This window comes from Idiotropiscis lumnitzeri, chromosome 15 (assembly GCF_059441095.1).
Source record: "Idiotropiscis lumnitzeri isolate Australia: NSW breed Sydney's pygmy pipehorse chromosome 15, RoL_Ilum_1.0, whole genome shotgun sequence".
NCBI classification, from domain to species: domain Eukaryota; kingdom Metazoa; phylum Chordata; class Actinopteri; order Syngnathiformes; family Syngnathidae; genus Idiotropiscis; species Idiotropiscis lumnitzeri.
Genome location: NC_142405.1, coordinates 2,078,259 through 2,099,344, shown reverse-complemented (window position 1 = coordinate 2,099,344; position 21,086 = coordinate 2,078,259). Strand labels below are relative to the sequence as shown.

The following is a 21,086-nucleotide window of genomic DNA, read 5'->3' as shown; positions in this document are numbered from 1 at the left end:
GAATTAGCAGTCAAGTATTTTCCTTTTGTGCCGTCTCCTTGTCGAGGTGAAATTATCATTAGTCTTCCTGCTTGTCCTTGCTCGATCTTGGAAATAAAGCATGCGCCGCCGTTCACGCTTGCCAAAAAATGCCGTCTTTCAGCCAAATTTATTGATCCATTTCATTGATTTTTCTATTTTGAGAAACGGTCAGAGGGATACCGCCTATCACCTTGAAAGTTAAACAAGGAAGTTTTTTTTGTTCAGTAGGATCGCAAAAGGAAATTGCTTGTTATATCATTGACATTGTTGCCAGATCATTTTTTTTTTTTTTTTTATAGATTTCATTTCATTTGTCGACCTCGCACGTGGGAAAGGAAAGCTACTGTCGCCGATTCCCTTTTAAATTATTTTAGGAACACTCGGATAACATTAAAACAATGCAGACACTCACACAGAAGCTGCTGCTGCTCACCGTTCACGCCCTGAAACTCACATGCAGACTCACAAGTGTCATTCCGCACCCCAGCAGGCCCCGCCTCTTAAAGGCAGAGCATGTATACCGGCGCTAGAATTCATAGCAACAGTCCCTTTAATTTTTTTAATGGAAATGTTAATTAATTAATTACATTTTTTAAATGTATTATACTCAATTTGAAAGTAAAAATATTTACAAAAATTTTATTTGAATTATAATCTTAGAAACAACGTATAATCAATAAAATCAGTTTGACGCTGAATTTAGGATTTTTTTTTTTTTTTTTAAAGTCCATGCCGTGACTTTGGTGTTCTATTCTGAGAATAAATCAGGGTGCGAGCGCTGACCTCGTACGTACGACGACTATTCCTGGCTCGAGCGAGGAAGTTGACACTCGCCACCGACTGTGCTCGCGGCACTTTTTTTTTTTCCCTCTCCCCGCCATGTGATTAAAGCGACTGTGCAGTGTCATGATTGGCGTGCCGGCATGAGTGGAAGCCGTGGGAGAGCCGAAGGTTCAAACTGTCATCCTCTCATTCACCCTCCTCCGCATTTACAGCCAGCCCACGGCCTGTCTGTCGATCGGTCGTCTAGTTTGGCCTGGTTGTCTTGCGACTCTCAAGCGATTGAGCGGCGCTCATCAACTAATAGGAAAAAAAAAAAAAGGTCTTTTTCCACCTAAATCCCTCCGAATCTTATCAGGCTTCCGGACTGTTCCCGTTCACTCGAGGGAAAAGAAAAAGGGGGGTGGAGGGGGCATGCATGAACAGGTTTGGACCACAGGTCTGGCGCCTTTCACAAGTTCCTCACATCTGCCAGGGAAGCGGGAGGTATCCGTCCTGGCGTTGCCATGGCAACTAGAGGGAAGCTTGCACCTCCCTCGCCTTAAAAGTACGCGTGTGTACGTTCACCGACACACAGCGGAACCCCCGAGCTGGCCAAGTCGAGCGTCTGGCGTCATCTCTCTCCCCCCACCTGAGTCATTCAACTCCCAAAGGACGGATGAAAGTGGCCAAACAGGAAATACGGTCACCTCCAGTCCAATCTGGCTGGGCCTCCTTTGTTGTTTTCCATCACGTCTCGGCATGAGTGCTGTAATAATCTTAATAACCCACACGAGTGCAGGCGGGTATTTTTGCAAACATGTCGCTCTTGCTAGAAGGGTGCCGGCATAGAAAAGGGGCGGAAAAAAAACCCGCAGCAATTATGGACTCCCGTGTTGAGCAGTCATATCAGAGAGAGAGCCATTTGTTGCTCTATATTCAATCAGCGCAGCTAACAAGAGCGACAGAGGATGACCGGGCTCTCGTGGAGCGCCATTTCCTCCGAAAAGCCATTAGAGGCTCTTGTTCTTCTACTTGATATGCTTAAATAATTATCACCCCTTTGTATCTGCAATTTGATTTTCTCGCTCACAGGCTAATTCTTCTCTTGACATTTTGAGTTCCACTTTTGTGTCTTCAGGGTGCAGGTGGAGTTCTACGTGAACGAGAACACGTTCAAGGAGCGCCTCAAGCTGTTCTTCATCAAAAACCAAAGATCCAGTGAGTTGCCCCCCCCCCCCCCTGCGCGTTCCTTGCCTTTTAACAGCTGCCTCAATTTTCCTTTCGGCTTCCCGTGACTGACTCAGGTTGATGTAACCTGTCGCATGCATCGCTACTCTCTTTAGTCTGCATCTTTTCGAGTATTTTGAATGACAACAACCAGTTGAGGCATTCAAATTTAATGGCCACATCATTAGGTACACTCTCATTTTGGCAATAATTATACATTTGAGGGATTCAACACAATTATTAGAAGAATGCATCCCAAGAGCCGTTTTAAATAATAATTTACTTCTGAAAGGGGGGAAATTAATTATTATTTTTAATTAGTGCGATTTTAAGCAAAAGTACAGCACTGTAAAAAGCTGATATTAAATCTTGTAAAATGCAAGAAAAAGTGTAAAAATCCAAATTAAGAGTTGCTTGTGTTGACACTGAGCTGTTTCTTAAAATAGAAACACTGCACCGTATTTTACCGATTTATAAGCTCTATGTTGACAAAGAAATGTTGTTTACTGCATGCACAGAACGATTTTGTACCGTGAATGCACCTAAAGGTACGTAAAGATTGTTAAAACAGTGCCTTTTAACACGGCAACAACTTTGCTCATTAAAACAGAACACACCCAAGAAAAAAAAATATTTAGATTATTTTCTGAACTATAGAGCGCCCCTAGTGGTGAAAGAAAGAAAAATCCACAGAAAGCTGCACCGTTGTATTATCCGCATGGTTCAAAATTGAGGAAAAAAGTAGCGTTTTATAATCTGGAAAATACTTTAAATATTCCTAATAATCCTGAAATATGGATCCCTCGCCACAAAGAGCTGAAACAAATGAAAATAAACCCTCTTATCTTTCCATTGCAGGTTTGCGAGTGCGAATGTTTAACTTTGCGCTCAAAGTGCTGAGCTGCCTCCTCTACATCGTCAGAGTGTTACTGGACAACCCGCAAGAGTGGAGGCCCGACTGGTGAGAAGCAATCAACACGTGGTCTTAGCGCGTTCAAGTGGATCATGTGACAAGAACGAGACGAGAGCTGACTATTTTCCTTTGTCCCCGCCCCGCAGCATAAGTGGCGCGAACTGTACCAAACAAAACTCATCCTCCCGCCAATGGAGCGAGTTTGACTGGTAAGCATGCGCCGCGTCCTCAAATTAGGAGTGATGACCCCCTCGGCCCGGGCCCTCGACAGTTGGGAACGCCGTCTATGGCGATCAATGCGACTTCACTTAACTGATGCGATTCACATGCGCATATCGAACATTCCACATCCAAATTCATTTATCACAATCCGGCCGTATGGATTAGCTGTCAGTGTAATATGTACCTAGTGCCTCTGCAGCCTAATCAACGGCGATCTAGTGGAGATAAAGCACGTAATATACAGCGGCGGGAGTGTAAGGAGGGGGGGGGGGGGGCGAAACAGGAAGTGGCGGTTCACGAGCCCCCGGAAGGCCACGCTACGTCTCCACCCCGGGGGACCTCGTATTGATCTAATTGGCGGTCGGTGATGCTGGCTAAGCTCCTGCTCCGAATGAATAAGGAGGCTGACAAGAGCGAACTCAGGGAAGGGCATCTGCCGCCTACTGCTGCAGGCGGTCGACTCGGAGGAGCGAATCAAGCAGGCAAGCAGCCATGATCGGCCCCAGGGTGTCTCTGGGCTCCTTTTTCTCACAATAAGGCGGTAAATTTCCATCTGACTGCGTGAATATCACTTTTCGCCTACAATATGAGAACATGGGCTGTTGATGGTGCCGCTACAAGTATCGTGTTCATTTTAGCAGGCACTCATTTCAGTGAGGCTCCCGCGCTTCTCAGAAGCATTTTAAAGATAAAGATAAAGATAAAGATGTCCTTTATTAGTCCCACAATGGGAAAATTTTTTATACCCAAACAAAAAAAAAATTCTCTCTGACCGGAATTAAGTAGGATTTCATACAAAAACAAAGCACACAAATCTGTCCATGCCACAATTTAGGAACTAGAACCCGAACAAATTTGATGGAAATTAAACAGAAAAGAAAACACATTTTTGGAAAATTCTGTGTCGGATCGGATTGCGTTCCCATCAGAAATTAGCAATAAATGCATACAATGTGAATAAAGCCACCCAAAAATATGAGGAAAAAATTTGAAATTCTTTGCGCTGGCTCTTTTTTAGCGTTGAGCCTTTTCACAAAATGAAATGGACCATTTTCTTTTGTTTTTTTTTAGCTGGAAAAGTGTGGGAAAACGTGTCGCTAATGACTAACAATGTAATAAAACGGACAAAAAAAAAAATTGTCAGAAACTTGCTTGATTAAATATATTTTTTGAAGGAGTGCTGACCAAGTTCTGTCCTGTAAATAATTTGTAGAAATGTCACCAAAAAATACGGAGAAAAATAACACCAAAAGAATTATTACGATTATTACAATGTCCTACCAAATAAAGTGAAGGACGGTTATTATTGAGCTGCCCAAAAAAAAGATGATAGTTGAGAAAAATGTAAATATGTTGTTAAAATGAGTTGTCATTTTCACCTTTTGTCTGTAGCAAGTCTGTTTGCTTCAAATTTAATAGGTTTCTATTTAAAAAAAAAAAAAAAAAAAAGGGAATGTATTCTAATTGGTAGGAAGCTCACAAAAATGTTGGTAATTTTGTTTTCTCGGGTGAGTCACTGACATGGTTTGTGCGGGCACAGTGACACTCCTGTTGTTGGAAAATAGCCCAATTATGAGCCTAATATAATGCACCCGCACACACACGCACACACACGCACACGCACACGCACGGGCACTTCCATTAAGTAAGAAGCAGCTTGGACAGCGACAAAAATGGCCTGCATACAGTTTAGCACTTTAACAAGCGTGATTGCTAATTGTTGCCACTTATAACCACTACAATGGCTTTTATTCATGAGCATATTGAGATCTAAAATATGATAGAGCTGCAAGCGCACTATTTCCACTCGTCCGCATTTGACAAATTCTTTTTTTTGTAGAATTCTCTCAAAATTGCTGCATCCTTATTGCTTTTACCTTTGTTTCTTGTCCTGTCATGTCCTCGCGCTCTGCAGGAAGCTGATCATCTGTGTGGATAGACCTGTACCCCTGTGGGCCCTGCAGGTCAGAAAGTACATTTTTCATTCTGCATGGCTCATTTGTTATTCCCGTATTTCACGAGCATATGTCTAATGAGATGCAAGTAAAGGCGCTCTAGTGGACATAAAAGTGGACACAATCATGGCACATTCCCCCTCGCTGCTCACGTTGTTTTTTTTTCTCTCTGTAGCTCAATCATCAGCACGCCCACTGATGCCACCCACACGCTCCTCTTACATCTCCGCCATGCCTAATTTCTCTCTCTCAGACTGACCGTCTGCTCCCTTTCTTTAATGCCGGTCTTCCCTCTCTCTCTCGCTCTCTTTGCAGGTGCTCGTGGCTTTTATCAGCTTTTCAGAAACCATGTTGCTTGTGTATCTTAGCTACAAGGTGAGTTGCTCAGGGAAGACGGCCATCTGCAGAGATCGTGTGGAAATGTGCTTATTAGGCCTTTGTCTTCGGGAATGCCCGGTGAGAAGGTTCCTGATTTCTAAAGCCGATAATAAAATATTTGAATATTTTTTTCATTTTAGTTGACTTGATTTAAACGGCTGCTGACTTACAGGCATGTTATTCACATTTAAAAAGGAAAAATAAAAAAAAATAAAAATGATAAGACAATGTGACATCTCTGGATATGATGTCACAAATCAGTGCGTGTGTGTGTACCCGCCTTGGTGGGTGGACGCCCCCCCCCCCCAAAGTGTCCAAATATTGCCACATGAGACGGATTTCCGGGTGAGCCCCCGTGTTGCTGCTGCGGGGCGTCGACCCACCCAGGTGCGCCCAAGCCTTTCATGTCCTTGCCACCATAAGCCCTGTGAAGGGCCCCGTGTGCGCGTTCATGCCGAGGCTTTAAAGCCAACCGAGTCCTGTGGACACAGGAGATGTGAGCATGTCCACCTACACTCTTCCGAGACAGGAGTCACAGACGAATAATTCGGGGTAAATGAATGTTTGCCCCCCCTTCAACGGCACTCATGCGACTTGTATAACACATCCTTCCATTTCCAGCTCCGACGTGTCCCCTTTCGGCTAAACGGGCCTGTTACGCGGTCGTCCCGCCTACGGGGGGGGGTCGCCATGACAATGGAGTTCCCTGACCTCTTGTGTGTGCTTTGCGTTTCCAGGGCAACGTCTGGGAGCAAGTACTACGTGTCCCCTTCATTCTGGAGATGATCAGCGCCGTCCCCTTCATGATCACTGTGAGTGGAAAAACATGCACCAGTGAGCACCGAAAGCACTCTCAAACACCTCGCCTTCCGGAAGACGCATTTATGACCCGCTCCTAAAGTATACGGACGGCACTCGTGGCCGACGCTGTCGGCTTCCGCTTGCCTGCCTCCTCGCAAGAGATGATTTGCCTTTGCATTCTGTTGGAGGAACGCAAGCAAAAGTGACGTGCTCTCCGTTTCTTTCTTTGTTTGATTTTTTTCTACAGGTGATTCTGCCCTCCTTCAGAAATCTTTTCATTCCCGTTTTCCTCAATTGCTGGCTGGCCAAACATGCTTTGGAGAACATGATAGTGAGTCAAGCACTTACAGTCATCAATAACCGGAATTGCTCTCATACTTTTGTTAGTTTCACAAGAGTCCAAATTTAAGAAGCAGTGCAGCTCTAAATCGCAAAAATCACAAAAGCAAACACAGTGGACCTCGTTTGGAATATCTACCTCACAGTTCTGAGGTTCAGGGTAAGAATCTCATAAACCTCAGAACTGTGATTCAGACGTGCTCAGTCCTGTGCTGCCGGTAATTTTTCTAATGCGGAGGAGACATTTATTTGTCATAAGTGGATGACCTGGCGATGAATTAGGGCATGACATTTATTACAGAGAAAGACACTATTTAAGGAAACATTCTTTCTCCCACGCTCCACCAAGCACACGTCCGATCTGTTTAGGAGCTGAGCAGCGCACCTCGAGGCCCCGTTTCCTTTTGCACGCCTCATCTGGCATCTTTTTTTTTTGCTTTCCGTCCCTCTGCAGAACGACCTCCACAGGGCCATCCAGCGGACACACTCGGCCATGTTCAACCAGGTGGTGATACTCATCAGCACGCTGGTGTGTCTCATGTTTACGTGGTGGGTACCCGGCTCGGACTCGAGAGCCAACGGCAAAATGAAATGGACAGGAAGTGATTTGGCAGCTGAGAGGGGAAAATGACAGATGGGTGAAAGGAAAGAAAAGCAAACAATGGTGTGCTGATACGCGCAGCAAGGCAGAGATGGAGCGAGAGAGAACGCGGGGAATAAAACAAAGGCGGGAGATAATTGGTGACTGCGAGTGCGAGATAGCGACGTGACATGACAACGGGTGATTGTTGCAAAGCAACGACGGCTGCGCTCATCTTTAAAGATCGACTACGGCGCCGATGACGAATCTCAAGGCCGGCTTTTACCTTGATTTAATCCCGTATAGACTGCCGCAACAATCTGCTCTCACACAATTAAAGTCAAATGTAAATGTGCTGTGGAAGGCATCCACCCGCCTACCAGCTAACAAACTGTTGCAAAATGCAAACAGCCAAAGACATCCAATGTGAGACATTTCTTTATCACGCGTTTATCACTGTTTGTAATGCATATTGGGATACAACATAGGAGATACGACTTTCATTCCTTCCGGGACCTTGCTCTTAAGTCAAAGCGCTCAGATCTTTCCCCATTAAAATAATCCGTTCCATGCCTACCAAAAATGCAAAAAAAAATTCTAATGTGTTTTATTTATTTATTTTTTTATACTCAGCCAGTAATTCTCATTCTTTGGTGTTCACAATAAACTTCAAATGGGAGTTGAAGAATTGTTCACTGATGAAATTACGCAGAATACTCCCAGACATTTGTGCGTAGTAGAAATAGAATTAGTTGATGACTATTTTTCAATTAGTGGAGAGTTGGAAACAAAGCAAACATGGTGAAGCGGCATTTAGCTGTTGTGCTGCAGGAAAATGGAATAAAATGCCAAGTCGTGTCGATGCATCTAAATCCCCAAAAATTGTAATTTTTTTTCTATGTCTGATTGATTGCATTGTCAGTATTTTTAATGCTACTTTTTTGTTTGCAAATGTGCTCCAAAAAAAAAAAAAAACGACAGGACGGTGGCGTTTCAATGCAGGTGCACTCACAGTAGTGGCCAGCGAGCGCGTCACCCCGGCAAGCCTCCTTCCTCTGATGTTGTTCTTCATCTGCTCACCAAAACAGCATCTGCGGCATCCAGCACCTGGAGCGAGCCGGCAACAACCTGACCTTGTTCGATTCGCTCTACTTCTGCGTCGTCACCTTCTCCACGGTGGGCTTCGGGGACGTCACCCCGCAGATCTGGCCTTCGCAGCTGTTGGTGGTCATCATGATTTTTGTGGCGCTCATTGTGCTTCCCATACAGGTGAGAGAGAGAGAACGTGACAAAAAAAAAAATAAATAAAAAATGGACCACAATGACATGTTTATTGAACATTGTGAGTTACGCCAGACTGTGGACTATAAATTGCGTAATGGTCATTTTGAAATGACGCCTTCAATGGAACGGCCCACTTAGCCTAGTAAACTCATTTCAACGAAGGTTACATTGAGACGAGCGCACACGGAAACACGGCGGTGACTCATCTCTGCCATCCTACGTTGATTTGCGACGTTATTTTTATTCCGAGAACTCACTTGCCCAATTCCCACGGACGCACTTAGCTGTGAAACACACACAAACAAACACGCGCACTTTTCCGTGCAACACCTTGACAAATGTGTGAGTTCCATCCCTATCCAAGCAGCTCCCAATCATGATGCATCTCCCGACAGGCAAACGTTTGTGAATACGAGGACGATCCTCGGTGTGCACGTGTCTCTGTGCGTGCGTGCGTGTGCAGACGGCTTTGAAAAAGAGAAACGCGGCCGCGCTTCAAATAAGACATGATTCATTTTTCTATACTTTTACGATACCATTTTCACACCGTTGCTTTTAGGTCAGTCGCATAATTTCATTTATGCTCCGAGGTTAACGAAATGTAACTGGAGCCCATACGCAATGTTGTGCGCTCCATTGAGTTCAAACTGAGCTATTTCCCAAATTCCTAGTTGGCATTAAAACATATTTCAGGGGCGGGCGTTACTGCCGAAGCAGTGAGATAAAAGTGAGAACATTTTAGTTTGATTTGTTTGGTAAATATTCTTTTTTTATTATGGCTTTACATAAACATGAATACATTATTGATTTGATTATTATTATTTCAGATGGTTTTGAGAATAATGATCATAAACAAACTCAGATGTATTTAACCTGACAAAAAAACAATTAGAATTTGAGAGCCACTGTTCATGGAATGTGACTCTTCAGCAGCTGATCGTCCAAGATAATTGAAATAAAAGCGTACCGGGTCCTGACAATGTGCGCATCACCAACATGGACGCCATGTCATGTTTTTCGCTCTTCAGACTCCCTCTGCTCTTCCATAAATACCCCTTTGACATTTAGACTTCGGCCCTGCTAGGTCCTAACCCGCCAGCCCGAGTTGTGGGTGTGTGTGTGCGTGTGTGTGTGTGTGCGCGTGTGTGTGGCCTGCCATGACCTACACAGAAAAGCCTTGGAGGACATTTTTTTTTTCTTACTCGCGCTACCCGACATTTTCCTGCACAAATCAAAGCCGCACACTCCCGCTCTTTCTCAAACATTTCACCATGCGTTGTCGTGCCCTCGAAAACACCGACCATTATATTGATGGGACTGCAAAGTCATTTGGATTCCCCCCCCCCCTGTAAACAAATGACGCAAAAGTCGCAGGAAGCCGTCGGTTGTCATGGCTTCACGTAGATGGATCCTCAGCTTTTCACACGGCGCCGACGTTGTCTCAGCACAAAATCAATGACGTTTATCTGCTCGAGTAGCCGCAGTTAAGCAGCGTCCAAATAAATTGTCACTTGGGTCTGTTGTCAGGCCGTGCGACATAGTTTGTGGGTCCAGAAAAGACTTTGGGGTATTTATCACAACTCTAAACCAATCGTCATTTGTTTTTAAATGACTGAAATTTGAAATAGCCCATAAAAAGCCCATTTTAGAGATAAGTCTGCCTTTAAGAGAGAAATTTGTGGATGGATGATTTGTTGTTAAAGCAACCTGTCGTCATATTTAGTAGCATACTGACATCAGCGCAAAAAGAGACGTTTTAACAGTTAATTTATTTGTAATGAATTTTCTGTCAAAACAGCAAAATTGTAAATTCATCACCGGTCGTGTTTTCAGAGTGTGTTATGACCAATTTGACATTATGGCAAATTAAGCGCCCTAACTGCGTTCAAATAACGGGAAAAGTCATGTTTGGGACAACAAATATATATATAACGGCAATTTTTGTTAATGTGGAATTGGTGAAAAAAAAATTTGCATAATAAATCACTGAATAAAACAAAAATAAGAGAGGGGCTCATGTCAAAAGACAAAAAAAAAAAATGCAGGGGGTTCCACAAAAAGCAGGAGATATGGCCGGTTCCCCAAAAAAATTAAAAAATTAAAAAAAAGAGTAAATGTAAAGACTAACTTCAATGCAAGCACCAGTGCGTTTTTTTTTTTTTAATTTTAATCAAGATATACATTTTGGTGCCAAATTTTGATGATTTTTTTTTTTTAGAGCAGCATGTCCTCACTTTTTGTGGAATATGTCCAGTATATTTACAGAGTGTATCGTGACATGACTTTTGTTTGTTTTTTTCCATTCATGTCAAGAAAATAATCCATCCTAAAATAAGTCATTTCACGTTAAGTGTTTTTAGTTCAGATAATGACTCGTTGGAATTGTGAGAGTAACGTGCCCACCATTTTGTGGAGTGTTTCGTCATGACAGAGACCCACTTTTAAAATTTTGAATTTTCCATCACAAAAATGGAAGTTGCCTTTTTAGAGTAGCGCGTCCGCGCATTTGTGTCATGTGTTGTGGCACGATTTCTGTTTTGCATGTTTTCATTAAAACGGTCACTGAAAAGCTTCGTTTTTTTGACCGCACGTTTGCAAATTATCGCATTTTCAGAGCAGCAAATCCGACATCTTTGGAGCATTCTGCGGCAAAATATCCCACTCATTTATTTATTCGGTAAACTCTCCAGTTTATTTGCTCACTGAAGTGCTTTAATTTTCCAAATCAATCGGATGCATTTGCTTTTCATTTGCCTGCTTCAATCTAATGTCCATCTGCCCGACGTGTGTGATGTCATCCCGATTAGTTTGAGCAGCTGGCCTTCCTGTGGATGGAGCGTCAGAAGTCGGGCGGGAACTACAGCCGCTACCGGGCGCAGACGGAAAAGCACGTGGTGCTGTGCGTCAGCTGCCTCAAGATCGACCTGCTCATGGACTTCCTCAACGAGTTTTTCGCTCACCCTCGACTGCAGGTGCGTCGCCGAATGGCTTCAATGTACTACTCTCCGGCTGAGGTCAACACGCAGGAGAAATGAAGCAGTTGGCGGGATCAAGCTGCTCTTTCCTCGCTCAAGCGGGAGCAGACAACTTGTGTTTGCTCGACATGTGCGCTTGTTAACTTGTTGACATCGAAGATTATTGTCATTGGGTGACGGATTTCGCCCCAAGAATAAAATAGAAAATATTTGCGAAGATATAAGCGGTTCATAAAAATGGAAGGATGGATGGATGGACACTTGTCGCTCTTCACTTTCTCCCGATTTAAACAGACGATTAATGTAGGTACAGTAGGTTACAAAATCCAGATTACCAGCCGACATTTTTTTTCCATTTCACTGTGCCAGATTTCAGGAATTTGGATTTAACGGGGGTCCATGAAAATGAATTCAAATTAAATTATTTATATAAAAATGATTATTAAATTAAATACAATTTCTCATTGTTTTCCACAAGGAAATTCTTGTTCGACTGACCAAGTGGCGCTGTTAGCAAACCCTTTTAACGCCTCGTTTTTTTTTTTTTAAATGTTCACGTCGATGCAGATTTTCTGTGGTTCTGACCAGGGTTATATTAGTTTTAGATTTTTAATTATTGTTTTTTATTCCGCGTTGATTTTTATCCTTTTATATTAAATTAGTTTTTAGAGCAGGTTTGTTGGTTTTTATTGGGTTTTTTTATTTTTTAAATACTTAATTTTAATGTTCATTAGTTTTACTATTAGTTTTATTTTTAATTATCATCATGCTCGGACATTTTCACTGTAATTCGACTCAAATAAAAGTAACATGTAGTTGCATTTACATTACATTCTTAAAAAGGCATTTTTATTTCACGAAAAAAATTTTTTTTTTTTCAATTTCAGTTATTCCGTAACTTTTCTGAGGAAAGATCAAAATATTGCTTGATTTCAGCGTTTAAAACGACAAGCTCAATTTCAAAAGATTTTTTTAGACGTTTGTGTGTGTGTGTGTGCAGGATTACTACGTGGTGATCTTGTGCCCGGCAGAAATGGATGTCCAGGTGAGAAGAGTGCTTCATGTTCCTCTGTGGGCCCAGCGAGTCATCTACCTGCAGGGCTCGGCGCTCAAAGATCAGGACTTGATGAGGGCCAAGTGAGTTGCTACAACACAGAAAAAAAAAAAAAACCATTGCACAAACCTTCAGTCTGTCACCTAAAATAATAATTACGGCAGACAGCAGAATGAAAGCTGCTTATTTTTAATATTACACGTGCTTCACCTCCGGCTGTCTTTTTGTCTCCTACCCTGTCATCGATCAAAAATACGCCGCTTGTTATCGACTTTTGTCAACTCACAAAAGCCTGACTTCCCGTGTCTTCCCTTGACTCTCTCCTCACGCTCACTAACCGCCGGCAGGATGGATGATGCCAAAGCCTGCTTCATCCTCAGTAACCGGTTTGAAGTGGACCGTATCGCTGCTGTACGTCACACTCGGCTTTTCTAACCCTTCTTTTTGCGTTTCCAAAATGCCCAATGAGAAGCCTTTGAATCGACAAAAATTGGCCGTCGTCCATTTCTCTCCGGTGTCGTCCTCACTCCACCCATCTCACCGCTGCCCCGTCTCCAATTTGTCCAGGATCATCAGACCATCCTGCGGGCCTGGGCCGTCAAAGACTTTGCGCCCAACTGCCCGCTGTACGTGCAGATCCTCAAGCCAGAGAACAAATTTCATGTCAAGTTTGCAGGTGGGTATAAAACATTTCATGCAACAATCTATGTGGGCTAAAATACGCTCGACAAACAATGTCTGGAAGGCACGAAGAGCACCAGATGAAAATTGAAAAGGACAAAAAGTACCAAAGACAAAACGGAAGCGCAAAAAGACCAGGAAGTTATCAGAGGTGAAGAGGTGCCAAAAGAATATTGGATCTCCGCAATCCAGATGAAATCAAAAATGTTCTTTCCCCATCCGTGTTTTTTTTTTTTCCTTTCCAATTGATCAGGCTTCCACTTCAGTCAAAGCCGCGAGATATGTTTGTGTGTGTGTGAGCGGCATGAGAACAAGACCGACCGCTCGGTGCCAGTTTTGTAAAAGTTCTTCATTCCGTTGCCAACAAACGCAATCCGGAACTCATTCAACTTTTTTTGTTGTCAGTTCTACCATTTTGTTACCAATTACGGTTCCTTACAGTCGAATTCCCAAGAAAAAACGAAGGAAAGCCAAAGTCCAGCGATTCGAGAACATTTGTCGAGGCTCGTCGGCTCAAAGATTGATCCAGCCACAGCTTTTCTCACCGATTAATGACGATGCCGGGCCAGTCAACAATGAGCAGAACAAAATTAAGAATTGCGCAGCGACGACCGTGAGGACACGCGTGGTCGGAGCATTGATTGGCTCGTTAATCGGTGTTGTTTTTGCCAAGAGAGAGGAAGCAAACTCGATCGCCGGTAGCGGCAAACCGCTTTTTGTGTTTGTCAGGTTGGCTGAACTTCCGATCCAATAAGTGAATGCAAAGCAGATTGGTTAAAAAAAAAAAAAAAACGAACACGAGCAATGATGCAATGCCTCAGAGAAACTCGATTTTTGTCCCTCAAAATATAATTGATACCAAATGTTTCCCCATTCGGCTTGCAAATGTTTCTCCCTTTTGCAGCGTGAAAAGTAGGTCCCAATAAGTTAAAGGTCCAAGACTAAAATGCACAAAGATCGACTTTTTTTATTTATTTTTCGTCTTTGTTTACAAGAGCCGCAGAGCGCACGTCCTCAAAAGAATAACTAATTGGGAACAGTTTGTCTTTTTGTAATGCGATCAGCACACAATTTAACTTTTGGTAATTGCAGTGGAAATGCCAGACACATATTTCTTCCTGCTACTTAAGATTATTTTGCTGGCTTTTGGATTGACGATGGGAACAATAAATAATGGCAAGTCATGATTGATTCGACAATTTTTTTTTACATGATTCAACACAATTGGGTGATAAAAGTTGCTCCATGTTATGTTTGAAAAATGACATTTAAGGCTACCGGATCAGCGAATGACTCCTTCAAGGACATACAGGAGACTCTGGTGCTGATTGAAATGCGCTTTGGTTTAGGACCACCTTCCGATGGGGAGCAGGCGTGGCGCCGCTCAGGTGAGGTCAAATCAAAGTTACCGACACTGCGTTTGAGAAGGTCAAGTCAACTTCAAGAACCCGAGCAGAGCAAATCTGGCTCGGTCCGAACTGAAATACCGCAACAGTCACCGGATGGGCTGCCAGAGGATCGAGAGTTTGTTTTTTGTTTTTTTATTATTTTGAAGATCCCATGACATTTTCGGCAAAGCAAGCAGACTTTGACATTTATAGTTCAGAGAGGAGATATCTCAGCGGCCATTTAATGGATTTCAATGCAATTTAATGACCTCGGTGCACCTGAGCGATGAAGGACATTTTTTTGTTGGATGGAGAAGGGCGCATGGCGAAAGGATGCAGTGTCACGTGTCATTCGCGCACACACACACACACACACACGAATGCACTGACAAAGGTTGGCAGCTCGTGCTCGCTTGACCCCCGCCAACTGTGTTGCCGCTGTCCTGTTTCTCCGCAGATCATGTGGTGTGTGAGGAAGAGTTTAAGTACGCCATGCTGGCTTTGAACTGCGTGTGCCCTGGTACTTCGACACTCATTACTCTGTTGATCCACTCCTCCAGAGGACAGTGAGTTCTCTCCCCCCGATTCTTTCCTTCAACAGGCAGAGCCCTTCTTGTAAAAATATATTGGGCGCACCTGATCCCATTCAAGGACACGAGGTCAAAAACAACGCTCACTTTTTTATCGATGCTGTCAACGTTTATTAGTGTGGCTGTCGTTTGCCGTCGCATAAAACTGCACAACATCCTATTTAAGAGTCGCTGTTGCGAAACGCCAAAATATTAGAAGCGGCTCTCGGTAGGATAGGCTGAAGTCCAATAATACAATGATTGTCCTGAATCTCATGAGATGGCGCAAGTGTACTTGTGCTGAAACCATTCAACATTTATTTTAGATGAACTTTTTTTTTTTTTTTTTTCAGAACTGCGCCACAGGAGGCATTTAAGCAACGAGGAGGAGCTTTTCAAGCCCTCAATAGGTAAGATTGCGTTTACAGTCACATCACTCGTGTTTGGAATAAAAAAAAAAAAGGTACGACTCAGGAAGAATTTTCTCCTCAGATTTTATAGGCCTTGGGGTACCTAATGTTGTGGCCAGTCTGCGTCCGCTTACATTGGAATCCCGACTTGTTGCCTTGAGGCGACGACGCACGGCCAGGCTGTTCACCAACTGCAAAGTCGCTTTCACACTTAGTTCATCCTGCATTTTATTGTCACAAGCCACCCACATGCACACTGCCCCCGCAGCCTCGCTTCCTGTTATCACCTCGTTGGCCTCCGCATCGAAAGACATATCGCCCCGAGAATGCGGCCGTCCACTTAACACGTCCGATATGTTCGTGGGCGCCGTCGTTCCGGCAGGCTGCCCGCCCTTTTCCGTGTACTGATTGAAGTATTGATCAAACTGTTCTGATGTAAAATGTTAATTATCCAGCTTTGAGGGGGGGGGGGGGGGATCCTTCTGCCTACGGTCGTCGTGCCGGAAGCTTTGTGTTAAACACTTCAAAAGGTCAATCACGGACCGCACGGCCGATCGATCCTCCTCTTCGTCTCACAGGGAAGGCGGCGCGTGCTCCGCCGACCAGTGGCACCGAACCTACCGACGCTGCTCGGCCAACGAGGTGCACCACATTCGTCTGGAGGAGAGCAAATTCTTCGGGGAATATCAGGGCAAGAGTTTCACCTTTGCCTCCTTTCACGCTCACAAAAAGTAAGTGGCAGCAAAAGTCGCACCCAATGAATTCAGAGTTTAACGGTCTCCGTGGCAACAGGTACGGAGTGTGTTTGATCGGAGTACGCCGGCTGGACACCAGCAACATCCTGCTGAACCCCGGCCCGTGTCATATCATGGGAGCCTCCGACATTTGCTTTTACATCAACATCTCCAAAGAGGAGAACTCGGCGTTTGTCCGTGGACAGAGAGAGCCATCGTGGGGCAGCGCAGGGAGCAATGCCAGGGGGGTTCACCAGAGCATTTACCACGGACTCACCCGCCTGCCAGTGCACAGCATTATCGCCAGCATGGGTCAGTCGGACATTTACTCAACTGGATTTTAGTTCATAGTTTCGGTGTCCAACTTTAGCCGACGCTCAATCGACAAACCAAACCTAAGCAGGACTCTCGATTTGTTCCACAGCCAAGTCATCTCTGCACCCAAACGTTTGGATGCAGAATAGTCCAAAAGTGCCTTGAGAAGACAAATTAACTTTTGTGACTCATACTTGCCCTCACCCAACGTGGCAAAATATTTCAACTCATCTTAGCAAAGGAACTTTAAATACGCCATCTAGTGGAGAGCACTTGAATTACTCCGTTCACTTACAGAGACTTTCGGCCTTTTTTTTTCAGGCACCGTCGCGATCGACCTTCAAGACTCCAGCGACAGCAGCCCGGAAGGTCCCGACCCGGAGAGCGCAGGGCCCGGCAGCGGGAGAGGAAGTCGAAGCAGCTCCAGGACGGAGATGAGCGGGGCCAACACTTTGGCCTTGCCCGCCACGGGTGACTCGGCCGAGGAGAGACGGCACAGCATCGCACCCGTCCTGGAGTTGGTGGATGGCGTAAGCAGCCCCACTTTTGATCTGCTGGGGGACCAGTCAGAGGACGAGGGAGGGGAGGAGAGCAAGGACGACGGCGACAAAGACGAGAGCGCCCACTGGTGGGGGCGACACTGCGAGTGAGTTTTTTTTTTCGAAATATGCACTTTGGGAGTTGTTCAAGGGTAACGGTGACGATGTGAACCAGGTGGGTGAAGGGCTACCCGTTCAACTCCCCGTACATTGGTAGCTCTCCCGCTCTCTGCCACCTTCTCCAAGAAAAGATGCCTTTTTGCTGCCTACGTATGGACAAGGTAAGCCGCTTTAAACAGATGGCCGTCCATTTTCGACACCGACTGCATGATCGCTCTCCTCCTCCTCCGACAGGCTTGTCACCATATCCCATTTGAAGATGCCCGCTCCTACGGCTTCAAAAACAAACTGATCATCGTGTCGGCAGAGAGTGCCGGGAACGGCCTTTATAATTTCATCGTACCTCTTCGGGCCTACTACCGGCCCAGAAAGGAGCTGAACCCCATCGTACTGCTTCTGGAGAGCATGTGAGATGGTCCTCACTTTTGTATTAGCCACATGGTTCAAAATCTAGGGAAGAAATTTGCGACTAATAGTCCGGAAAATACGGTATCATGGCAGAAGGATGCGGAGTCTCCAAATGCCAGGCAAGAGGTCTCGGCGGAGACCAAAGAGGAGGTTTATGGAAGTAGTTGGTGTGAGAGCAGAGGATAGATGGGCAACTGATTCGCTGTGGCGACCCCGGAAGGGAAAAGCCCAAAGGAAAATAAGAAAAAGAAGAAGTGTTTCGTTTTGCAAGCAAAAAAACGATACGCATGTAACGCGACTTCGACTCCTAGAAATCTTAGCGGCGCAGGGTGCTAAAAACGTGATCTTCTCCAGTGGGGGAGATTAAGTGAGCTATTTTTGGGCCACTGTAAACATGATTTGTGAAATAGTGAATGCTTTCGGGTCAGTGTGCTCCACAATGCTCCGTTTTGTGGCCGGCGCAAGTCCAAAAAAGATGTAATAAAATGATGAGTCACTCCACAATCGTGCTGTGCTAAATTCATTTGAATTAGGAAGGAGGGTGATGGCATCGCTGACACCTTTTTTGTTTTGATTGCTCCAGACCTGAGGCAGACTTCCTGGAGGCCATCTGCTGGTTCCCCATGGTTTTCTACACCGTCGGCTCGATGGACAAGTAAGGCGCATCAAAGGTCTCGTCAAAGTTTGTGATTCATCGCAGAAAGACTTGCATCATCAAATTGCCATCCATATGCTAGATAATGATACCGACGCGTCAGGTCAGAAAGTAAAAGCGATGCCGGCAGACGTCGGCGCCGTTGCGGCAGAAAATAGAACATCGGAGAGAACACTCAACTTTTTTGACACATCCGCCGTAAAAGGTGGCAAGGTACCGCCACCTTTGGGGAAATGTTCGTCTATTAGTCAAATAGTGTGCCACCGACGAGATAATGGAATCTATTTGACAGACACCGGCGCCGATGAGACACATCACGATGCCGATGTGACACTTGGACCTTCGCGGCATGTCGTACAGACACTCAACATGGATTGGAAACTCTGGCAGACAGCGTAACACTTATGAGTCAAATAATAGCGTCAACGCTGCCACAAAGTGATGAAAGCTCCGTTGCAAAGGGCTGTGGCGCGTTTAACTCATTTGCTGCCATTGACGTGCATAGACGTCCAAACAAATTCATTTCACTTGGGCTGGCATTAAATGAGTCAAGATGGTTCGTGGCAACTTTACAGCAGACATTGGCAGGTACAGGTCAAATTGTCGCATGTATGTGACAGGTTTGACCTCTGATTCACATGGTGGAACCTCTGCGGGGGGGGGTCGTACTATATGTGACAAATGAGTCAGATAGTGGTACCGATGAGTCAGTTCCAATGTGTGAGAATTGGAGTGGCCCATATTGAGGCGCCTATATCACCGATGAGTCAGCACAAAAAAAACAGCCACATTCTACCGTCATCTTGCTACCGTTCATTGCAAATATATATCGTAATCCCCCCCCCCCCCCCAAAAAAAAAGTTTAGACAGCTTATTGCGGTGTGGCGTGACGTTTGCCGACACCATGGTGGTCGTCGACAAAGAGAGCTCCATGATTGCGGAGGAGGACTACATGGCTGACGCCAAGACCATCGTCAACGTCCAGACTCTCTTCAGGTGTGCCTCATCCACCGGATGCCAGCTCAAATTCAACAACGCTCTTGAGTGTTGCCATCTCTGTCCGCATGCGTCCAGACTGTTCCCGGCGCTGAGTATCATCACCGAGCTCACACACCCGGCCAACATGCGCTTCATGCAGTTTAAAGTTAAAGACCACTACTCTCAAGCGCTGTCCAAGCTGGAAAAGGTAAATGGGACACCACAACGGATGTTGCCTCGAGTTTGCCGACACACGTCTCAATGCAACCAAATTGTCACTTCCGTTTGATTCATCTGATCGAGATTTCGTTGAAGCAGGAAATGCATTTGCGTGTGTTTGTGTTTGTGTGTGTGTGTGTGGGGGGGGCACACGTTACCTGCAGAAGGAAAGGGAGAGAGGATCCAACCTGGTGTTTATGTTCCGCTTGCCCTTTGCAGCAGGCAAAGTGTTCAGTGTCAGCATGCTAGACACACTCCTCTACCAGGTAAGAAGGAAATGAAAACTCTCTCAGCAAATCATTTTAGAAAAGAAAATATACTTCAATCTATTTAACGTTGCCTCACTTTGGACAGTCGTTCGTCAAGGATTACATGATCTCCATCACCAGGCTGTTGCTGGGCCTCGACTCCATGCCCGGTTCCGGGTTCCTCTGCGCCGTAAGAGCAAGTGCACCGTGATGGCTGGTTGGTCATTAAGCGGATCCGGCGAAGAGTGCAATGTTTTGTCTTGTAGATGAAAATCACAGAGGACGACTTGTGGATCCGGACGTACGGCAGGCTCTACCAGAAGCTGTGCTCGTCCACAGGGGACATCCCGATTGGCATCTACAGAACAGAAGCGCACAAGCTTCCTGTTTCAGAGGTCAGCTACGACTCTGGCGCAATTTTCAATCAAGCTGCAACATTCACGCGAAGAAAACACAAGGCGTACCTAATGCTGTGGGCGGACATTTTAAATGAGTACGCGATCGCTTATCAGTCGCAGGTGTCCATCACCGTGGAAGACTACGAGGACACCAGAGAACCCAGGGAGCCCCTGCTGTCCCGAAGCGGCGCTCATCGCAACTCTACCTCCTCAGAGCCCGTCTCGACCTCGTCCCACTCCTCGGAGCACCCGCTGCTTCGCAGGAAGAGCATGCAGTGGGCGCGGCGCCTGAGCCGAAAAGGGGGCCGGAGCGCAGGCGGGGCAAAAGGTGGCGCTGGCAGCGCGGCCGAGAGGATCAGCCAGCAGAGACTGACCCTCTTCCGGCGATCGGAGAGGCAAGAACTCAATGCCCTTGTGAGGACCAGGATGAAGCATTTGGGTCTTTCTCCCACCGGCTTCAGTAAGTCTGCGGCACGCTAAAATATCGGGGCTTGTCAATTCTTCCCGTTCGCATCCTCCCTCCCGTTACTCAGCCTTTCTTCAACGTGTGAGTGGATTTCCCAGTGTGAGTGACCACTTCACCTGGTTCTTTCTTCTTCTTTCAGATGGCATGACAGACCAAGGCAACAGACTGTCTTACATCCTTATCAACCCGTCTCCAGACGCCAGACTGGAGCTGCACGACGTCGTGTGAGTACAGTAATGACATCGTGACGACTCTGCATTAGGTGCGGTCGGGGAAGCACACCGTGAGATGGCAGAGAAGATTGGTTCCATCAATTTCAGTTTTTATAAAGTCCTCTCAAGACCGCACGATATTTAGAGGGAAATAGTCTGTCATTTTCTAGAGCTGGAGCCGATCCTAAAATCTGGGCAAGCAGTGGCGTAGTCTCTGGACGTATTAAGTATTAAG

The 21,086-nt window shown here is 45.4% G+C and overlaps 1 protein-coding gene across 1 annotated transcript in view; it reads left to right on the top strand.

The window, feature by feature from the left end:
• Positions 1–21,086, top strand: part of kcnt2b (potassium sodium-activated channel subfamily T member 2b) — a 30,467-nt gene that overhangs the window by 7,268 nt on the left and 2,113 nt on the right. The window contains exons 2-29 of the mRNA XM_088316280.1: positions 1,922–2,001; positions 2,869–2,971; positions 3,070–3,132; positions 5,061–5,109; positions 5,416–5,475; positions 6,216–6,290; positions 6,527–6,610; positions 7,073–7,167; positions 8,287–8,467; positions 11,290–11,454; positions 12,458–12,594; positions 12,859–12,922; positions 13,079–13,187; positions 15,038–15,146; positions 15,503–15,559; positions 16,138–16,290; positions 16,352–16,605; positions 16,930–17,254; positions 17,323–17,428; positions 17,502–17,674; positions 18,259–18,330; positions 19,192–19,326; positions 19,405–19,516; positions 19,692–19,793; positions 19,882–19,965; positions 20,042–20,170; positions 20,288–20,633; positions 20,779–20,863. Coding sequence (XP_088172406.1) covers positions 1,922–2,001; positions 2,869–2,971; positions 3,070–3,132; positions 5,061–5,109; positions 5,416–5,475; positions 6,216–6,290; positions 6,527–6,610; positions 7,073–7,167; positions 8,287–8,467; positions 11,290–11,454; positions 12,458–12,594; positions 12,859–12,922; positions 13,079–13,187; positions 15,038–15,146; positions 15,503–15,559; positions 16,138–16,290; positions 16,352–16,605; positions 16,930–17,254; positions 17,323–17,428; positions 17,502–17,674; positions 18,259–18,330; positions 19,192–19,326; positions 19,405–19,516; positions 19,692–19,793; positions 19,882–19,965; positions 20,042–20,170; positions 20,288–20,633; positions 20,779–20,863 — 3,507 coding nt within the window. The remainder of the gene's footprint in view (positions 1–1,921; positions 2,002–2,868; positions 2,972–3,069; positions 3,133–5,060; positions 5,110–5,415; positions 5,476–6,215; positions 6,291–6,526; positions 6,611–7,072; positions 7,168–8,286; positions 8,468–11,289; positions 11,455–12,457; positions 12,595–12,858; positions 12,923–13,078; positions 13,188–15,037; positions 15,147–15,502; positions 15,560–16,137; positions 16,291–16,351; positions 16,606–16,929; positions 17,255–17,322; positions 17,429–17,501; positions 17,675–18,258; positions 18,331–19,191; positions 19,327–19,404; positions 19,517–19,691; positions 19,794–19,881; positions 19,966–20,041; positions 20,171–20,287; positions 20,634–20,778; positions 20,864–21,086) is intronic.